This window comes from Rosa rugosa, chromosome 4, assembly GCF_958449725.1.
Source record: "Rosa rugosa chromosome 4, drRosRugo1.1, whole genome shotgun sequence".
NCBI classification, from domain to species: domain Eukaryota; kingdom Viridiplantae; phylum Streptophyta; class Magnoliopsida; order Rosales; family Rosaceae; genus Rosa; species Rosa rugosa.
In genome coordinates, this window is record NC_084823.1 from 40130271 (window position 1) to 40152749 (window position 22479).

The 22479-nt window shown below is 37.8% G+C and overlaps 1 protein-coding gene, 1 long non-coding RNA gene and 2 pseudogenes across 2 annotated transcripts; 2 read left to right on the top strand and 2 right to left on the bottom strand.

Annotated features, from left to right (window-relative positions):
• Window positions 1-2034: 2034 nt before the first annotated feature.
• On the bottom strand, window positions 2035-2497 carry LOC133741865 (uncharacterized; annotated as a pseudogene).
• A 2078-nt stretch (window positions 2498-4575) lies between these two features.
• Window positions 4576-5441, top strand: LOC133706493 (ethylene-responsive transcription factor ERF039-like). Its single transcript, XM_062132033.1, has one exon. The coding sequence runs from the start codon at window positions 4603-4605 to the stop codon at window positions 5149-5151; it is 549 nt and encodes a 182-aa protein (XP_061988017.1). The 5' UTR covers window positions 4576-4602; the 3' UTR covers window positions 5152-5441.
• A 3961-nt stretch (window positions 5442-9402) lies between these two features.
• LOC133707413 (ribosome-recycling factor, chloroplastic-like) lies at window positions 9403-13261 on the top strand (annotated as a pseudogene).
• LOC133707415 (uncharacterized) lies at window positions 12919-14698 on the bottom strand. The gene is made up of 2 exons (XR_009845111.1): window positions 14222-14698; window positions 12919-13543 (listed from the first exon to the last, which is right to left on the bottom strand). It is a non-coding gene; the product is annotated as an uncharacterized LOC133707415 (long non-coding RNA).
• Window positions 14699-22479: the final 7781 nt, after the last annotated feature.

The following is a 22479-nucleotide window of genomic DNA, read 5'->3' on the forward strand; positions in this document are numbered from 1 at the left end:
ATGTGCCTTGTCATGAGAATGATGGCTTTGGCTTCATTCGCCTCTCTCGTAGCTCTATTTGCTTCAAAAACAGCAGCTTGTTGAGGAGTACGCACGTCCTGACTTGGCTCTTGGATCGTACTCAGGATCCCATCAGCCTTAAGATGCTGGCGCACATCACGGACCCACTTGTGGTATCCTGCGCCTGTTGTCTCTAGTGGAGCGAAGCTCAACTTGTTCAGGTTACTCATCCTGAAAAACAACAAGAAAATAGGGTTAGTTTCGGAGCAAAGAAGGCTACCACGAAAAACTATGAAATTTCTGAGCGTAGTCGCTTCCAAGAAATTAGGGATTTTCTGAGCGTAGTCGCTTTCAAGAAAATCTGATTCCAAGAGGGGTTTTGGATTAGATCGAAACGACGATGTATGTGGTCGATCGTTTTCTTCTCAACAAACTCTAAGTTTGGAGGACTCTACAAGCTCCAAGCTTGGAGTGAGCACGAACCCCCACAGTTCGGCTATTGGTCTCCCCTATGAAGAAGAAAGGGGGGTAGAAGAAGGGATGTTGGAAGTCCCCGAGAAAAAAGAAGAAGAAATTGAAAAACTTCAAAAATGGGAACTTTTAGAAAAGTTTACCTTGAAAAGATGCCGGAATTCTTGACCGGAAAAGATGTTGGTTGGGTTGTGCAGTGATACTGCAGGGTCGCTGCGAGGATGTCGCGAGGACGCTACGGAGATGTCGCGAGGACTGTTGCGGGGCCACTGCGGGGATGCGACTGCTGCGGGGATGTCGCGAGGCCGCGAGGATAGTTGCGGGGCCGCTGCGGGGATATCGCGAGGCCGCGAGGACAGTTGCGGGGATGCGACTGCTGCGGGAATGTCGCGAGGCCGCTAGTGAGTCGCGGGGATGCTGTGGAGATGCCACGAGGCCGCTAGTGAGTCGCGGTCGCGAGGGCAGGCGAGTGCGCGCGAAGGTAGAAGGCAAGCAGTGCTTGCGGGCGCTACAGGGGCAGCGAGGCTAACCTGGTAGGGTTAGCGATGAGTTGCGACGCGGGGGCTGCGGGGGCAGTAGTAGCGTAGGCAAGGCAAATCTGGTGGAGCTTGATCAATTTCTGGGGTTTTGGTTTCTAAAGCTAGGGTTAGGGCTCGTGCTGATAACGTGTTGTAGAGAAACTGAAATTGAGAGGAATTTGCTGTGTATTCTCATTGATAATAGGGGCCTCTTTATATAGAGGATTACAATGCATAGAATCTCAATCATACAAGGAAAGTAATTCTACATTGATTAGGATTCTAGATCCTTCTAATTAAATCCTATTACCACTAGGTCAAGTAACCTAGAGTTTGGGCCAAACACAAATAGAGATATCCTTAAACAATAACCACCATTCTTTTTAATCGATCTATTTTCCATTAACATCACAACATCACCCACGAGAAACGCAAGCACATTGCTAGTTTATATATAAAGGGAGTCCAGAAGTTTGGTGTCAAAAGTTTCACCAAATTTTAAATTGCCATAAGTATTTTTTAGACTAAAACCTACAAAACCATAATAATATCATCATTTTTTTTTTTGTGAGAATGCATAATAACATCATCTAAAAGGGAGCTTCTATTCATACCTCCAAAATTAATATTTAGACATCCTCATTTAATAGACCTCCAACTTAATTTTACAAAAAACCAATATGTTATCTACACGGACTACACCACTGTAATTTTTCCACAATGTCCTCATTTAATAAAAATAATAAAAACTTTTTCTTATGATTTAGAATACAGCATCACAATATGTTCCTGGAAGTTATATTGTTGTGATGCCAACTTTCTGATACTAAAGTCTACAACATTGATACACACATATTCCATTGGGTAATTAAGTCTTATAACAAGACTAGCACCAAGTCTAGGTTGTAATTTGAACTATGATGTTTGACATTCATACTACATGCTACGAAGGCAATCAAAAGTCTAGATAAGTAATTGGTACTGCAATTTTTCCAAACTATACTGGATGATGGTGCAGTTGCTTCTGGGAAACTTTTAGGGGATTTACAATCTACCATTCATACAAAAGTCAAAAACCATTTCTACAAATCCTTGGAATTCCAAATGTTGTAGAACATCTTACTTAGGATTCCTAAGAATTATAATCACAGAATCACAACGGAGGACATCATGATGAATCTATCTTTGTTAACCGGTTGCACTTTCTTCTTGTCCTTGGCAGTTTTTGGGACCTCAGTCCACATCTCCTCAACATTCTCAAGGACCATCTTCACACAGCCAAAAAGCTTACTGTTATTACGACAATTGTTGAGGACCGGGGTGTTATTTTTGAGCAATGTCTATCAAAAGTCCTCACACATACAGCCAAGAAGCTTCCTATTATTACGACAATTGATGAGGACCTGGTGTTATATATTTTTGACATTCATCATCAAGACAGAAAATGGTCCAATATTGAACTCTTCTTCCTCATTATTGGAACCATCTTCCTCTATTGGCCGACTCATATTGAATTAATGGGTAGGTTTTTACACTTTCTCGAAAATCTAAATATCAACTACGTACTGGTCAATGAAGCGCGAGGTTTCTCAGAGAAGAAAGAGAGGCGGTGGAGTATGAAGGCAATCAGAAGTCAGAAACACAGTGAGTAAAGCTGTAGCACCGAGTAAATGTAGTAGGAGATGAAAAATGATATATGGGTCTATATCCTGAGATATCTCAATGACCTGAAAGCAAAACGTTCAGAGCTGGAGATATCTTGATTTTCAAATACACAGATTCATTGTAATCAAGATAGTGAAAAAAGAACATAAAACTTCTAAACCCATACCTTGTGCAAATACTCCAAAATGATGATTTTCTCAGTTACTGAATCCTCAATTTAATTCTTTCATTTTGATGTATAACTTAGGATTTACATTGGAGGAGAAAATTTTATTCACATTGAAGACGAAGTATTGTTCGTGGAGGTAAAAAGAGACTTTTTTTTTCCCCAAGTTGTGTCTTTATAAGTAATTTGACATGATTTGACAAAGTCAATTATCACTTAGAAAAAGAAAGAGGTCCAAATATTAATTTTGGAGGTATGAATAGAATCTCCCTATCTAAAATATTTAGTATGATAAAATTAAAAAATATTAAAATAAATTGAAGAAGTAGCTACCATAAATATCTACATTACCAACAACATGTGCATCGCACGGTATGAAGAAGAGCAAAATATGAGTTGTCTATAATGCCCTTCAGGATAAAAAATAAAAAAAATGGTAAAATAAAATATTAAAAAAAAAGTTGAAGAAGTAGGTGATAGAAACATCCATGTTCTTCAACCCCTTTAAACAAGGATTCAAATTTGCTCACCACCAATATTTTGGTGGTGATATCACCACTCAATATAAAATTGTCAAGTGTTATAAAACATAATAATAATTAATCATGATGTTTTATTAAAAAAATATGTTTTAAGTATTAAATTAATTCTTTATAACGTGACAAGTTTTAATAGGGTCCAGCGGGGGCTTGTGGCTGCAGGGTCGGCATTGGCTTTGCCGGTGTGATCTGGTATTGGTTTGAGGCGGCGATATCCGGCGACGGGTTGCGGCGACTCAACTCTGGTGCTGGATTATAGGCGGTCGATGAACAGGGTGGCTGGAGTTGACTTTGGGCTTGGGTCAAGCCATTCGTTTGTTGGGCTTGAGTTGGATCTTTCTTGGGGCTTTTATTGGGCTGCCTATTTTTTAGTTTGTCTTTCATAATTCCATTTGTTTAGGGAACTCTATTTCCTTTGTTTTAGGGCTACTATAAGTTTTATCTTTAGGCTTGCTTATTTACTATGTTTTTTTCATAGTCTGTAGGCCTGCTTAAATAAGTGAGCATGGGTACCGTCAAATGATCGGACCTAATCTATGTATCGCTGTGGTTTCCACAAACTCTTTATCTACCGAGAGATGGTAGAGGGAGGATATGTAATGGTCCTTTCTGGCCTGAGATTAATATATATCGACATGATATTCTTCAAAAAAAAAAAAAAAAAAAAGGGTGGTGGTATCACCACAAAATAAAAGTGATGAACAAATTTGAATATATTTTACTTTTGCTAAAAACTCAAACATCAATCGAGGAATTATTCTGTGGTCCTGGACTACCACGTGACACTGCCATGTGGTGGTCCAAGCTAATAATATCACTCGAATTTGGTGGGGACTATGTAAGGTGTAAAAAAATAAAAGAAAAATTAAATTAACAAACCAATCAAAAATAACTACAAGTCATATGAGCCAATAACATCAACATGTACTAACACGTGTACTATAATCCTGTACTAACACGTGTTCTTATCAAAAACACGTGTTAGTACAGCCAATAACTTTGGTTGCCCAAGAGGCTTCCTTCTTTAAATTGTTTTTCTTTTCTTATCAAAAAACCTGTACTAACACGTGTACTATAATCCGGGACCATATTATAATTTCCCACATCAACATGGGGACAGCATTTAATGGTTTGGTCCCATTAACTGCTTTAATTTTGTCACGTAGTTTTCTTATAAAATCTACACTGCAGTTTCTTCTTTTTTCGTGGAAGAAGAGCGATCACCACCCTCTTCTTTTAAGACATGGAATCAGCAAGAACTCAAAAAGGGGAGCGGAAAAGGGTGAGCAATGGGAGTGAAGAAGGCAGTAAGCAGAAACCAATGTATAGAGGAGTTCGAATGCGTCATTGGGGAAAATGGGTATCAGAAATCAGAGAGCCAAGAAAGAAGTCGAGAATATGGCTCGGAACGTTTGCTACAGCCGAAATGGCAGCTCGAGCTCACGACGTTGCAGCTCTGACGATCAAAGGCCGCTCGGCTTATCTCAACTTCCCTGAGCTAGCTCAGGAACTTCCTTGTGCCGCTAGCTCATTGCCGAAAGACATTCAAGCTGCTGCAGCTAAAGCTGCTGCTCTTAGCTACCCTAGCTGCAGCAGCAGCAGCAGTCATGAAGCTCATGAATCCAAAACCGAACCGGCTCAAGATTCATCGTCTTCATCAAAAAATGAAGATGACTCGTTTTTTGACCTTCCTGATCTGCTGTTAGACGTTGGAAATTATCGTAGTAATCATGAGTATTTTTCGCTTGTGGATGCAAGTCTCAGGCTAGAAGAGCCTTTCTTATGGGATTAGAGAGCAATATATTGAACCACCAGCTCAGCGATTCCATATTTGGACTCTGGAGTACAATGCTAGAGTGATCGAACAAGATGGTGAAAGGAGGACGAATTCGAACTCTGGCCTTCAAGGTAAACACTCTCTTACTACTGAAGCTACAAGATCACTGCAGAACGCTCAATGCTGAGTTTCTACAGATTGGATTTACGTACTAGCTATATGGAAATGATAATTATAATGAAAGGAAGCTAAAAGTTAGTGACCCCTTTTCATGTATTGTTCCTTTTGTTTTTTAGAATTCATGTACTCTTCGAATATTACTAACAAGTATCAACACTTTTTTTTATCCACTGGGAGTAATTGATGCATTTGACTACATATACAACCCTAGACCTTCCGATTTGGGTAAGATTCTTAGACAGTATACAGCTGAATTAATACAAAGAATGAGGGACAGACTTGATAAAAGAGGTATTGATCGAAGGCAACTTAACGGAAGAGGTTGAAGGCAACATGATAGAAGAGGTGAAAGAAATGTTGCGAAGGATTTTGATATAATGACCCTTGTAAGGATTGACTGCACAATAAACAAGCATAGCTATAGCACGTAGATCACATATTTATCATTCCAAAGGGGAAAACGTACAAATAGATTCTCCCTAAACCCAAAATCACTCACCAATTTATGAAGATTGAGCTCAACAAGTGAATATAAAATTTGAATAAGATAAATCTTTTGCCTAATTCATTCACATCCATGGGCGAACACTTCTGTAATTGGGAACAAACGTTGGACTCAAGTCACCAATCAAATATTTTTCATTCCTCTAGCCTGAAGTGATGGAATATTGGAGTTTGGACTGGGTTCACATTCGTTGAATGGGTTAGCCTTCTTATGTGCACATGTGGGAAAGAGGATATAATTAGAAATTACGATATTAATGCGTCGCTAATTAATTTCATAATAACTTAAAAAATTATATTAAAAGAATGTATTATTTATTTATTTAAGGATTTTTATCACTACTAGGGTCAAAACTTTCTTGCACCGGATAAAATGATATCTAACTTTCAAAAGTGATTAAAGAGATACCTAGACTTATAAAAATTGATCAACTTCATACCTCCATCTATTTTCTGTCAGATCTCTGTTAAAGCTAAGAGTATATATAACATTTCACTCAATTTTTAGTTGGAAATGACAATATTATCCTTTAATTCTTTCTCTCTCTCTTTTTCTGTTCTTTCTCCTTCAATACCCTAATTCATTAGGGCCCAGCTTGCCTCGACCTACGCCCAAGCCCGTAGACCCAAGCCCAAATCAATTCTTGCCTCCTAGGAAGGCTTTCCTGCCTCATCAACCTAAGCCCAGAGAGTTGCCACAGAATTGAGCCCATCAACCCAAGCTTGAGCCCAGGCCCAAACCCAAACCCAAACCCAAGTCAATAGGGCAGAAACCCTAGGCCACAGCTGCCAGGCTGCCTCCGGCGGCCAGCCTAGCCACCACTGCATCAGAACTACGATCAGACCCACCAACGACCTATCAAACCTCCACCACTGATTGAAAGCTTCAGGGTCAATACTAGATGGCCAGACGATGAACCCGGACCACCTCGACGACTCTCGCCTTGTCTGTATGAACACCGGTCGAGACTCCAGTGTCGATACCACACAAACCCGACGACGAAAAGCTTCGCCGGTGCTAAAGCAGATGGCAACCAGAAGGAACTTCTGCCGCCTCGCTATGCTCAAGCCCTATGTTTATATGCACGCTTCTTGTTTTACCTTTTCTCAAAAATACAATATGCAAGCATGTTTGCACCGCACAATTTTTTTCTGCTATAATTGAAACAACTTCCACTACAAAATTGATGCTGACAAAATGATCTCATTTTGGAGATCAAATTGACCCCTAAATTCTAGTAGTCTAAATTGAAGTTTAATAAAGTCTCCTTCCAGATCAAAAAATAAAATAAAAATTGAATCAACTTCTACTATAAAATTGAAATCGCTTCTGTACACAAATGAAACAGTTTCTGCCACACTATTGAAAGTCTTCTTCCACTACAATTGATTAAGAAAGTCATTATACATTTTTGGAAGTCTTCAATTTGTATGGTATAAACTCGGATTCAAGTAAAATGTAGTTACAGTAGTTAAGAAAGTCATGGCCTACAGCTAGAGGTAATCGGCTACCATGATCTTACAAAAATGGGGGTCGAGTTTATGCCTTATATATATGCTTTGGTTGCCGGGAGCTTGCTGGCGAGAGTTTCGGATTCAAGTAAAATGTAGTTACAGTGGTTAGAAAGTCATGGCCTACTGCTGGAGGTAATCGGCTACCATGATCTTACAAAAATGGGGTCGAGCTTATGCCTTATATATATGCTTGGGTTGCCGGGAGCTTGCTGGTTATAGGACACGGATTTATTTGACTCGACTACAACCACTATAGTTGGATCACAATTCTCTGAGACTTGAGGTTGAGGAAGAGAAAATATTCCAGTTTTTTCCCTGCGCCTTGTTTGGCTTACGGAATTTTTTTTTTTTTTTAATATTTAAAGAGGATCAAAGGATTTCACTCCTACCCCCATGTTGACTCGAACCCATGGCTTACGGATTGAGTACTTTGGAATGAGTTTGTTTGTTTTTCATTTCCCATGTTTGTAGCGCACGAAAATGGGGAAACGAATCTGTTATTTTTCTTCCCTTTGGCCGGGTTGCTTTTCCTTTTCTCAACCGCTAACAAGACGAGACAGCATCCACATCACACCGGATTGGAGAGGCTTATCTATGTTACGTTGAACCCACAAGTCCTACACCTCTCTCCATCGATCACCGTAGTTATAAAATTTGTAATACACTTCTGTCTCCAATGCCTCTGTAATTCTCAATATAGTCGGAGAACCCGAATCAAACACAGTCAGAGAAACGCAAAGAGTACGAGTACCTCTATAGATGGAGATGCTACTAAATATGATTAATGCCATCTCTATCGATTACCAGTCCCATAGAGACCTTTTGATCATCATGACACCTCCTACTACCAAGTTACTATCCTGATGTAATCCGTTTAATTATTGCGGATGTACCCTTCCGGTGTCTCAAGTATAATGCATATGGTCCTGCCCCCTATAATATCTTGACCTATATATTATCTCAGATCAATAGGTCTGGACCATCTCAACAGGACCACTTCATTGAGCTCGATCATTCTCATAGACCAACCTGCCATTATGTAGAATGACATTTGAATGTATAGTTTAAGGCCTCGTTTGGTTCACGGAAATGAAAGTAATTTTTTTGTCTTTTCTATGAGAGTAATTCTTTTGTCTTTTCTATGAAAGGGAAATTTTTAGAAATTTTCATTCCAATAATTGGTAACATAAGGGAAGTTATCAGGAAAGTTGTTAGAAAGTTTGTAAATAATGCAATAAAATAATGTGTTGTGAGTAATAAATGCAATGAAAAATGGAGGAAAGTGATTCATTTGGGGTTTCGAATGAACCACTTTCCCTCTTATTTTATTTTCCTTCAGGAAAGTATTTACTTTCTTTGTGTATTCCAAAAGCAAGAAAATAAACAAATTTCATTTCCTGATACTTACTTTCTGCAAGCCAAATGCGGCCTAAAGGCCTCGTTTGGTTCACAGAAAGGAAATCAATTCCTTTGTCTTTCTCATGGAGAATGGAAACTAAAATTCATGTTAGGTTTCCTTTCCTCTGTTTGGTAAAGCAAGGAAAGTATTCAGGAAAGACCATTTGATTTCCCTTCCAGTGTTTGGTTGGTGCAGGAAAAGAAAGTAAAAATATATCAATTTTTCAATAATACCCTTGTATTTTAAAATAAAAACAACATCATAAAAATTCAAAAGTACACCAATTTTTTATGCAAGAGAGGGTATTGTTGTCCAAAATTTTTGTAATAAATGCTGGGAAATGGGAAGGGAAAATCAATCCCATGGGGTCTGAGTGGAATGATTTTCCCCCCTACTTTCCCCTCTGTCAGGAAAGTATTTCCGGAGTTTGTGGTTACCAAACAAAGGAAAGTAATGACTTTCCTTTTCTGAGTCCTCAATTCTGCGAACCAAACGAGGCCAAAAGGAATCGAAGTTCTGCCCAAGTGTAGTGCCGTTGATGTACACGGCGCATGTGCTGGGCACGTGATATCAAAGCTGATGAACGGCGTTAGTGAATTGGGGTTAGTGAACAAGAAAAATGCGGAAGACCAAAAAATGAGAACGCAGTAAAACAAAGTTTTACCACACACCTTCGAATTCGATCTGGACCCTCTCTGCCCAAAAAGAAGAGTCATTCGCCTTCGATGCTCTCTCCCACTCCTTCCCGACTCTAGATTAGTGGCAGCTCGGTCCTCCTCTCCCTCTCGCTAACCCCGACAACGCCAATGTCATAGAAAGGTTCTAACTTCCTGGTGTTAATTTTGTATTCAATTTGACAATTTAATTCGAAATTGGTTGTTTCGATCATTTATGTCGCTCACTACTTAAGCATCCACTCAGAATAGCACAAGTCTTCGCCTTTCATGGCGACCCATTTCTCTCCTGCGACTCCTGCACGGTCCATCCTCCAACCAAAGCCCTCCTCTCCATTCGAGGCACCCATCACCCATTTTGTAGAGTTATTGCATTCTTATACTAGAAAGTTACGATTTTTATGCTATTGGTTCAATCTCGGAGGGACCCTTTTGGAGTTCAGTGTTGTAATCGTTTTGTGGCTTCGTTTTGGATTGGTGGGTGTTGTTATTTCAGATACTAAATGCTGTACAATTTCTTTTTTTTTACAGATTCTTATGGCGGTGCACGGGTTTGGAAGAAATGCCAGCCCAGTGCTCTTAATATGTGCTCTTGGAGCTCAGCTGCTAGTTATGTGACACCTCCTGGTGGCGTTGCTAAGTTTTCTGGCAATCCCATTGTTGTGAAGGAGCAATTGTTGCAAAAGAGGCAAGTTATTATTGCCGCAGAATTGTACTCTCGGCTGTTGCAGAATTGTTGTTCATGTTGTAATGGACTTGAAATTGGGTTATAAATGCATATGTTGGTTTAGCATGTGACAGCCATGTAAGATGATTCTATGTCTGAAATGCAATGGGGACTTGGGGTGTGTAGAGTTGCCACTATAGTTAATGGAATTTCTCCAAGTCAGTGGTTGTGTGTAGACTGATTCGCTTTCTGATATTTATTTTGATGAAATATCCAGAGCTGGAACTGTAAGGGGTGCTACTATTGAAGAAATAGAAGCGGAGAAGTCTGTGATTGAAAAAGATGCTGTAAGTTTTTCTGTATGGTCTCGGATAATAACATGTAGTGTGTGTGCTTGGGTAAACTGCATTTAAGGCTCTTTGAGTTTTTCTGATGGTGTCAAGAAGAGCTCATTTGTATTGAAAAATGTATGTTATATTTCAGAAACGCAGGATGGAAAAGACATTGAAATGGTAAGATCCAATTTTAATTCTATTAGGACAGGGAGGGCAAGCCCAGCCATGCTGGGCAAGATTGAGGTAAGAATTAATTTAGGGTTTGTCTAGCCCCTTTCATAGTTCATTCAATTTCGACCTTTTATTTTTTCTTAAAGAGGTATACTTTTCTAGGTTGACTATTATGGAAGTCCAGTTGGCTTGAAGAGCCTTGCTCAAATTAGTTCTCCTGATGGAACTTCCCTATTGATTTCGCCATACGACAAATCCAGGTATTTCATAAGCTAAAGGCATTAATGTAGTAGGGAAAGTAGAAGATCAGTGCATCATGTTGATTTCACACTCATATAATACACATGTGCTATGCTAGTAACTACTTATTTACTTAATCTTCCAACATGAAAGGAGGGAGGGCACAACGTAACACTAGCTAGGTAGCTAGCTATTTGGCAACATATTTCACTGATAAGGATGGGTTTAAAATTTTCTCACTACTGCTGTAAGTGCATTCGAGAACAGCAATTAAACAAAGATGTTTCCAGTGACCTTAATGTTCTGAGCTGTCGGGAGATGGTGTCTTCTATTGCGGGAGTGTATTTGGCACTAACTGGATTTTTTTAGTTATCTTTCTATCTGATAGACATATCCCCTTTTTTCAGCTTAAAGTCTATTGAGAAGGCCATAGTTGCCTCCGATCTTGGCATGGACTCCAAATAATGATGGACAGGTGATACGGTTGACCCTGCGTCAACTCACATCAGATAGACGGAAGGTATTTTCTCATCTATGATCTTCCTTTAATGTGCTCATTCATTGGAAATTTATATCCTTGATACAAGTTATGTGGAATTCGAATTAAACATCATAGATTCAATGACAACTGTTATAATCAAGATGCTCAATTCTGCAAATTTCTGATACATTGAAGGTACCAAAATATTATAATTTGTCATGATGCATAATATCAACCATGTTGTCTAATATGTACACTTCTTTTTCTCTTCTCTTTTCTTTTTTTCAATGCAGCCATTGACAAAAGTTGTATCAAAACAAGCCGAAGAAGGGAAGGTACAGTAGCATTTTTTGGCTGATACTTGGGAGAAAAATCTATCCCTCTGTTGTGGATTTATCATTATTTCATTTTTGGGACTTTAGCTGTACAGTACATCTGCTTAGCCAGATCCCCCAAGTTGATATGCTAATAAGCTGATCCCACTCCCACACCCACCTACCTTTCCCTTCCTCCAGTTGTTCTTGGTGAGGTCTCGTCAGTGGACCATATTGAAATAAAAACTCAGAGCACCTAACTCACTTTGAAAATTCTTTCTTTATCAACCATTGGGTTTGTATGCATTCATACTGTAAAGTAAGTGATCTTATCTTTTTGAAATGCCTATTTTTCAATTGTTATAGGTGGCATTGAGGAACATAAGAAGGGATGCTTTAAAAGCTTATGAAAAACTTCAGAAGGTTTGAACTTTAAACCCATTCATTGCAACCTTTGTCTTTCATTTTCACTCTCATATTGCTCTTGTCCTACCCCTCTCGTTCTTTTCTTTTTCCCTGGCCCATTTTGCTTTTACATTACATTCCTTGTTTACATCAATTTTTGCTCTTTAGGAAAAGAAGCTCTCTGAGGATACTCTCAAGGACTTTTCAAGTGATTTGCAGGTAACTTAAAGCTTTCGTATAGTTTGAATTATCTACGTCATCATAACTAGATTTTGTGGTTTGTCTACTAATTAATTTCTTGGAAATGTTTCCGAAATATGTGGCACCTATTTCTTGTTTTTTGAGTGGCTGGATATTCATTTCAAAGGTTACTGTAGAATAAATACCGTCTAAAATTAGCACCATTCTACTTGGATTGAATTTAAAAGAATTGCTGAAAATGACTGTCTGCTTTATTTGTGCAGAAATGGACAGATGAGTATGTGAAGAAACTTGATAACATATCCAAACCATGTTGTTTATACCCACTTCATGAAAAGACCTTTTGAATGAACCACACATTTTGTAAAAAAAAAACAAATGAGCCATGCCCATTTATATGCCTATCAATTGGAAGTGTGCACCGGATCATATGAACTCTGTGGTTTGACTTGAGTATTAGACAAAAGGAGTTCATTTTCTTTTCTTCTTTCAAGAGCAAGCATGCTGCAAGCTCGATTTTGTTGTCCGAAGTATATAAATATATCTGAAAAAGTCTGCAATCTACTGCACTGATTTTGCTTCTAGAGAGATTCCATTTGTAGAAATGAGATGGGGGAATTTAATGGGTGCTTTCGCAACACCAGATATAAGGATTTTTTCTCCCTTGACAATGGAGTTTGATGGCTTGGAAAGTAGGTATTTGAAGTTGGAATTCTCCGTCTTGAAGTGGAGATTGATAGTATAGAGACTGGTAGCTTGGTAGTCTCTAACGAGGTGTTGGCAAAGAGTGGGGTAAATAGTGTTGCTCTTATTCCCCAAAGGGATCTGAAAAGTGCTGTTGAAGAACTCTGGTGCACCCAAGGTCTGCTTCCAACCAAGGGAATGCAACAGAGTGGTTCTTTTCATAGTTAAGGAATGTATTGATATATTTTGTATTGAAATTGGGCCGGAATGGCTTATGAGATTGATAAATATCAATGCTAATATTTGTAAGTTTGTAACCGTTCCAATGATTAATGAATAGTTACCTTTTTGTTCATGTAGTAGATTTTAAGAGAAAAATAGCTGTTTTTTTACCACAGAAAAGTTGCTAAACTTTCCTTTCACAAATGTCTAAGCATATGATTAAATTGCTAGTCATGGCCAGCATGATTTTGCAGCAAAGATGCTAAGATAATGTTGCTCTGATACTAGATTGTGCTTCTCTACATGCAGCTACCAAAAAGCAGTCGACTGTCCCATATTGAGGCCCATTGACATTGGCTTCTATTCTACTTGCAGAAGTCAGAGGATAAAGCAAGTTTCAAGCATCAGTTGATTCCTGCATAGATTGAATTGACATTAGTAGCCATCTTCTCTGACTCTTACCCGTCTTTTACTGCAAAGAGACCATAAAGAACAGAAAAAAATGAAGAAAATGTACCTAAATGCAGCTATCACTTAAAGCAAGAAGCAAAGAAATAATTCCAACTAGAGCAACTTCTGGCTGCACGAATGAACACACAGATACACAAAGATAGCTTCCAATAAATGTTCATAAACAGAAGCTAACCATAAGCAATGAAGAAAATGTACCTAAATGCAGCTATCACTTGTCAAAGCAAGAAGCAAAGAAATTATTCCGAACTGAGCAATTTTTGGCCACTCAAATGAACACACAGATACACAAATTACTCCAAAATCCCTTGTGTTTACATTTTCACAAGCAATCAAACCCATAAAAATCTACATTGAAGCTAAATTGCCATGACAAAATGATTTAGTATCGATAATGCTAGAATCAAATATGCATGTTTCTAACAAAGACCAAACTTCACTAAGCTGGGAAACAAATCTCTATACAGAGGAACTATTGATTAATTTGTGATTATGTCGGGAGATATCATACAGTGTTTAAAGGTCAGTTTCTGGTTAGGGAACTATCCATTTCAAGCATGTTGAGAATTTCACAGGAGCAAATTCATCAATGTACAAAATATTAACACGAGAGAGAGATTACCAAATCATATGGAAAACAAAGCTCAGGCCATAAAATCATAGGCTCATTTGTATAAAATTACACCACTCCATGTCCCACTGTTACTCTGAAGATGAAAACTGAAAACCAAAAATGAATCTTCTTTTGAGACAATTAATTCCAAATTAGGGAGAATGCAACTGCAGGTTCGTTCATTGAGCGAACAATCACCTCATAATCACAAAGCGAGGTTGATGAAACCGCTGGTGCTGAACACTTGCTTTGGGGACGCCAATTCGTTAAATATAACCCAGACCAAATTAGAATAGGGAAATCTCATGGGCAATGGGTGTCGAGTAAAGGGAAGCTGCGACCAAAGAAGTGGAGGTTAGAGGTAGTGAGAGGTGGGAATAGAAATGAAATGAATCTGATGGCGGAAGTAGCTAAAAGGAATTGGGATTTGGGAGGGCTTAATGAGTATATCTGGCTGGGGAAACAATATGGTGGGAATCTTAAATCTACTTCAAATTTTTTGGGAGGGCTTTTTCAATTTTAGCCGCCATTTTTCTTTGATTGGAGGTGGCCAAGCTTCCCTCCCCAGGAAATTTGTAAATGAATACGTGTCATGAAAACCCTTCTGTTTTAATAATTGCCCAATTAATTAAATTGTAATCTCTATCTAATAATATATACCATTCACGAGTCACGAACTCACGACAATAGGGTTTTTTTTTTTTTTTTTTTTTTTTTTGAGGAACACGACAATAGGGTTTCTCATATCAAATGTAAAAATGAAAAATAAAAAAATTATAGAACATATTTTTAGGGATTTAGCTAGGTCGTTTTCTGAGTCGGTAGGTTTTATCGGTGCATCGGCCATGTACATCTAAGATGTGAATGAAGTTTTATAATAAAATCAGGGTGCGCCTATTGCCCCCTTATAATTTTCTTAGTTTACCCTACAAACATTTAAAATAGTATTACCCAAGTGTAAAATGACTAATAAATACACTAATTTTCTAAAATCCAAATATGTAGAGAAAACTAAATACATAACTAATTAATTAAATACAAAGACTACTTAATTTTTCATTGGATAACATTAATCTTCATTTTTTTTTTGAAAGGATTTGATTTAATTAGATATCAAAGCCATTAAAAACAGGCCAGAGTCTAACAGAACTTACATAAGAAAGTCCGGGACAAACCGGATAACCTATCTAAGCCACTCTAAACTCATTAAGATCTAAGGGACGCTCGCTGAACAACAAGCCTAAACTAAGCAAGAGTAGTCTCGCTCTCTAAGGAAGAAATATTCATCTAGTCTAATCTGCCAATCACGCAATTGTGGTACAAATATCAACTAGACACGTCTTAGAAAAGCCTATAGAAATTACCCCTACTGCAAAAGGCTTGAGTCCAGAATGTCTAAAAGCCGAGAGAAACTTAAGATAGTGCTAGTCCCACCCCCTTAGGGTTGGAACTTGCACCATCTTCAGTTTCCTCAGTAGCCAACAACCTCGGAAACAGGTTGCTCCTTGGGCTATGCTTGAGGTACTGCAGCTTGTTGCCAAATTTGAGCCCTCCCCAATCAGGCCCAGAAATCATCATGAACGGCCCACTGAAAGCAGCCCCGAACCCAGCAGGCCCAGAAGCTATAACCAGCTTGGTCAAACCAGCGGTCAACCATAGTTCAAAACTAGGGTTTCCCGCCGATTTTTCCGGAGGCTCTTCTGACCCGCAGGCCGCTGTCGCACTCGTCTCTAGCATCAGACCTGTTCCCGCCATCAGACCCGACCCAGCCACCGGCTGCGGTACAGAAACCAGTCCCAGGCCTCCTGTCGCCGCCATCTGCAAGCCTGCATCACAGCCCGAGTCGCCTTCGTCCAGGCCAGACGCCACCACAGCCAGCGCCTCCCATCGCTCAGATCTGACCTCAGCTACCCGACGCTTCCACGATGTAGAGGCTGATCGTCTCGAAGACGACAGGCCCCGACACCCATGCCTCTCTGACACGATCCACCACTCCACAACTAACAAAACACCCTCAGTCGAGAGTCGCCTCAACCGGGGCCTAGGAGAACCTTTGTCGAGATCCCAACGCCGCCGCCTGAGAAGCCATGGACGCTCCCAGCCTACGTCGCTTGAATCTCGCTTTTGCTTGGTCAGGAGAGCACGAGACTCCCCGCCGCCATACCGAAACCTAGGTTTCGTCTTACCGGGTCGCTCCGCAAGGTTCGGAGGCCCTCGCACCATCTCTCAAATTCTCCGGTGTGTTTGTGAATGATAACATTAATCTTCATCTTCACCACCCAAATTTGAATTTATTATTTTTTTATAATCTTTTTGTTTCCTCCTCATCGTAATTCTTGATTCAATTCACAAAACTATTAATGTTAATTTCATTATCTTTGCAATATCCTTTCTAAAACACAAACAAAACAAAAAAATCAATCTCTTCTTTATTGCTCATAGTTGTTAACTTACTAATATTTTAACATGGATTAAAATATATGAACATTAAAACTGAAAAAAAAAAATTAAAAAGAACTAAATCAGATTACGATTTAATTAGAAAATTTTAATTTTAATATATTTTAGTTTGTTTATTGATATAAATTAAATGTGAGATTTTCATCTAAAAAAATATTCTTTAATTGGATATGTCATATAAGGATTTTTTTTGGAAAGAGAAATGGGTTATATTTACTTATCTAACAATTGAAATTAAAATGTAGGGTGTAATGAACAAGTAGGGTGAACAAAGAAAATGGTGGGGTGGCAATAGCGGCACCCTAAAATCAAAATACTTATTAATATGTTATAAATAGATCGGTAATGTCAAATTTATCGATTTTCAATTTTGATTATTTGGATCACACAAAATCTTTATATGTCTACTAATGTGGTTTAACTTGTTTATTAGTTGTATCAAATAATATACATTCCATGAGAAACAATGTAGAGGAAATATATTTTATTAAAATCGACCGTTGGATGTTATCATGATAAGAATATATGATTATGGTCAAAATTTCAGCTATTTTCACCGTTATTTGGGTCTCGATCTACCAGGTCAACCCTAAATCCTAAATAACACATAAAATTAATATGCTCATAACCGCTCATTCGCAACTTATTTTTTTGATCTGTTAGCTCTCACACTCTCCTGGGTATGAGCTATATCAGCTAATGTAAAAAATTTGGAAAGTTTATCTCCTCGTGGTTCAGCTCCCCTTAGGGAAGTAGAAGCGTATAAAGGGTTGACCGCTTTATTTAATGGCGAAATGACTGCGAATCAGGTTAATTTTTTTACAAAATACCTATTAATATGCTATAAACATATGGGTAATGTCAAAATTATCGATTTCCAATTTCGATTATTTGGATCACACAAAATCCTTGTATGTCTACTAATGTTGTCTAACTTGATTATTAGTTGTATCAAATAGTATACCTTCCATGAGGAACAATGTAGAGAAAACATATTTTATTAAAATCGACCGTTGGATGTTATCGTGATAAGAATATATGATTATGGTCAAAATTTCAGCTATTTTCACCATTGTTTGGACCTCGATCTACTAGGTCAACCCTAAACCCTAAATAACACATAAAATTAATATGCTCATAACCGCTCATTCGCAACTTATTTTTTTGATCTGTCAGCTCTCACACTCTCCTGGGTATGAGCTATATCAGCTAATGTAAAAATCTCGAAAAGTTTATCTCCTCGTGGTTCAGCTCCCCTTAGGGAAGTAGAAGCGTATAAAGGGTTGACCGCTTTATTTAACGACGAAATGACTGCGAATCAGGTTAATTTTTTTACAAAATATCTATTAAGAGCATCTTTAGCAATGTTAGCCATATTTTAGTCAAATTTTAGCTAAAGTAGCTAAAAAGTTATTTTGGCTAGCTACTTTTAAAAAACGTCTGCATCAGTTCTCTCTATTTTAGCTAGTTTAAAATTTATATTAATTTTTAAATGAAGATTAAATAGTTTAATTGTATTTATAAATTACATAAAATACTTAAAAGGAATGTTTTAAATTATAGAGAGTCACACCTCGCTCTCTATATTTAGGAGCGAAATAGCTAAAAGTTATAATAGAGAGCCACTTACGAGTCTGGTGCAGCTGCTAAAATAGATAAAAAGCTAAACATGCTCTCCAAAATAGCTAAGGAGCTAAAATAGAGAGTCTGCTAAAGATGCTCTAATATGCTATATACATATGGGTAATGTCAAAATTATCGATTTCCAATTTCGATTATTTGGATCACACAAAATCCTTGTATGTCTACTAATGTTGTCTAACTTGATTATTAGTTGTATCAAATAGTATACCTTCCATGAGGAACAATGTAGAGGAAACATATTTTATTAAAATCGACCGTTTGATGTTATCATGATAAGAATATATGATTATGGTCAAAATTTCAGCTATTTTCACCATTGTTTCGGCCTCGATCTACTAGGTCAACCCTAAACCCTAAATAACACATAAAATTAATATGCTCATAACCGCTCATTCGCAACTTATTTTTTTGATCTGTCAGCTCTCACACTCTCCTGGGTATGAGCTATATCAGCTAATGTAAAAAATTTGGAAAGTTTATCTCTTCGTGGTTCAGCTCCCCTTAGGGAAGTAGAAGCGTATAAAGGGTTGACCGCTTTATTTAATGACGAAATGACTGCGAATCAGATTAATTTTTTTACAAAATACCTATTAATATGCTATATACATATGGGTAATGTCAAAATTATCGATTTCCAATTTCGATTATTTGGATCACACAAAATCCTTGTATGTCTACTAATGTTGTCTAACTTGATTATTAGTTGTATCAAATAGTATACCTTCCATGAGGAACAATGTAGAGGAAACATATTTTATTAAAATCGACCGTTGGATGTTATCATGATAAGAATATATGATTATGGTCAAAATTTCAGCTATTTTCACCATTGTTTCGGCCTCGATCTACTAGGTCAACCCTAAACCCTAAATAACACATAAAATTAATATGCTCATAACCGCTCATTCGCAACTTATTTTTTAGATCTGTCAGCTCTCACACTCTCCTGGGTATGAGCTATATCAGCTAATGTAAAAATCTCGGAAAGTTTATCTCCTCGTGGTTCAGCTCCCCTTAGGGAAGTATAAGCGTATAAAGGGTTGACCGCTTTATTTAATGTCGAAATGACGGCGAATCAGGTTAATTTTTTTACAAAATACCTATTAATATGCTACAAACAGATGGGCAATGTCAAATTTATCGATTTCCAATTTCGATTATTTGGATCGCACAAAATCTTTGTATATCTACTAATGTGGTCTAACTTGATTATTAGTTGTATCAATTAGTATACCTTCCATGAGGAACAATGTAGAGGAAATATATTTTATTAAAATCGACCGTTGGATGTTATCATGATAAGAATATATGAATAACTTGACATTATTCGGCTACCTATAACAAGTTTTAGTCTTGAATGTTACTTTTACATGTAATGTAAATCTCCCATTGTTCATTTCTCTTTTTTTAATATGCACAAAATTCGATATTCCCACTAGTGTGTTTTAAACTAATAATTGGTCATGATGAAAAGTTTTTATTTCAAAACTCACGAGGTGGTCGATGAACATTTAAATTTATTAGTTCAATCATCATATGAGATAATATGGAAGTGAAGTACCTATACTAAAAATATTAGACGTAGTATGGACCTCAATCCATATTGTCATACGCATTAATATAATTAGTCAAATGTTAATTATTGTGTCACCACTCTTGTCGACACATTGTTCGATCTCACATTTTCATATTCGTACTCTTAAACTATATCAATGATGTAATAAAAATTGAGAAAATAATATTAATCATTGAAACATTAAATTAAATGTTAATAAGCTTGAAAATATTTACATTTGTCATATGTTTTTATGTTTTTAAAAATAGTTATGCAAAATGCTGCTCTTAATCATTTATTTTATATTTAACCTTAATCCAAATTTAGTTAATTAAATTAATACCGATATTCAACTTTCCATAAACTTAAAAATATTTTCAATTCTCATATATTTTTCTTCTTATAGACTTAAGGATGTGGCCCCAAGAAGCCCAAACCAATAGACCTAACATGAGGCCAGAGCAGCGACCCGACCCAAATAAAGGCCCAAACCCGCTCCAACCAAAAACTGAATCCAATCACTTCCGACACCAAACCCCAAGACGCCGGACGCCGCTCAAACATAGACACAGCCGACTGCCGCGGCTTGATCTGCAAACTCCAACAGTGACAGCAACACCGGGTTCATCCAAAGACAAGAGCGACGGCGGCGTAACGAGACCAGACACGACTGACCGCGAGATGGAGGCGGCCGAACAGACCGGGCTGAGAGCAGGAACCCCAGCGACGCTGGCGAGAGATATTGCCACACCGGCGACGCCGGCGAGAGAGACGACACAGCTTTTGAGGCAAAAGAACCGACCTTCAGCTATTTGCTTTTTACCATCGAGTTTTTTTTACTAATAGAACGGCACCTGTTTTGCTTCAGTGTCAACGTCAAATAGACGTTAGTTTCAATAAATGGCCCAGATGATTTGATAGCCGACCCCACGTATCGGACGACTCAGATTTCACCACGTACATCTAAGATTGTATGTGCACTTCCACCCTCCGTGTACTGAAGAATTTTCGTTGATATAGCGACAAGTAGCCAAGTAGTTACAGTCAAGGAGGAAATGCAGCAGTCCTTGGAGTCTGTAGTTCTCAATCATCCAACAACAAAATAAAGGACAATGTTGATCATGTGCACTACTTCAAAATTAAAGGGAATGAGAGGGTATTGATTCATTAATTGTCAGAGGTCGTCCTCTTTGCTTGAAGTTGAATGTTGTGTCATTTTCAAAGTTACATTAATTTATGGTTCATGTTATTATTGTTACGTCAAGCACTTCTTCAAGAACTTCTTACCGTCAAGTATGATTCGTTGGTTTCGTTCCTGTAATTTTTTGTTTTTGTTTTGTTGCTTTCGTTCTTTTCAAATGTGTTTTCCTTGGGGCCTTGGTTTTATGTCCTTCCCATTATGTACTGTTACTTTCATTAATAAAAATAAATAAGGGGACGGGCGGTGGGCTCCCAGAGTGTGGTAGACCCTTCACCTTCGGGTTTGAGGGTGAGACTTGCTCCCTGAATCGTCTACCTCCGAGGAGCTAATGTCGCCTCATCCCTTATTTAATTAAAAAAAAATGTTATTATTGTTACGTCCAAAACAGAACAGAAACAAAAATAAAAAGAACTCAAGTTTTAAAACTTTTGGTACATGATTAGTTGATCAATATATGTTTTCTGTATGCAACTCCTATGATTTTTTTTTTTTTTTTTTTGAGATCCGAAATTTAAATGGGTGAGTCTATTCAGAGTTTCAGACCTTCAAATTTGCTATTTATACCTCCTATGAGTCCTATCAAAATTTTTGCCATCAAATTTCTATCTTTACCCTCTTTCTCTCTTTCTTAATCTCTTCCTTTTCTTTGAGGCATGAAGTTCTGATATCGCCAAAACCTCGCATTATTGCCACAAGAGAGAGATTCTTATTCATTTGCCCTTCCATTTTAATTGATATTGATAAACTTTCTTTCTCTTGTTCACGTAGGTAGGACAATTGACATTCACGATATGATAATGAACTATTCCCAATAATTACTAGTGTTTGTACATGACTTTGGCAGACTAGTTGTTTTCCTCATGTTTTAAAGTCCGAGCACGTTGCTCTTGTTTCAATGGATTTTTGGTTTGTTAACCGGCCTTTTTTTTTTTTGGTACAGATGAGAGTAAATAAAGTGAGCAAGATAGTACAATATATTCTAATGTGGAGAAACATTTTTCATTAGTGTTGTTGACACCAATGCTAAGGCCGAGAGAGTTGGAATGGTGGAAGGCAAGGTAGATTCATTGGGTAGTTGAGTGAGGATTGTATGTATTTAGAAATTTTTTAATTAAGGGGTAAAAGAGGATTTTAAAATTTTCAAAAAAGTTGAGAGGTACTCTAAATAGAAAATTTGGAGGTATGACTCGAATCACCCAATTTAAATTGGAAGTATTGTATTTTCGGGACTTCAAATCTAAAGTTTAAGCTCAGGAGAGTAGGTGTCTAGTGGCATAAGTCTCTCGATCTCTCCTTTGTAAGTGGGAGGTTGTGAGTTCGACTCACAAAAAGACTAGTTGTTGATGTGATCAACAAAAAAAAAAGGAGAATAGGTGTCTAGAGTTTAGCTCTCGAGATCATAGTTTC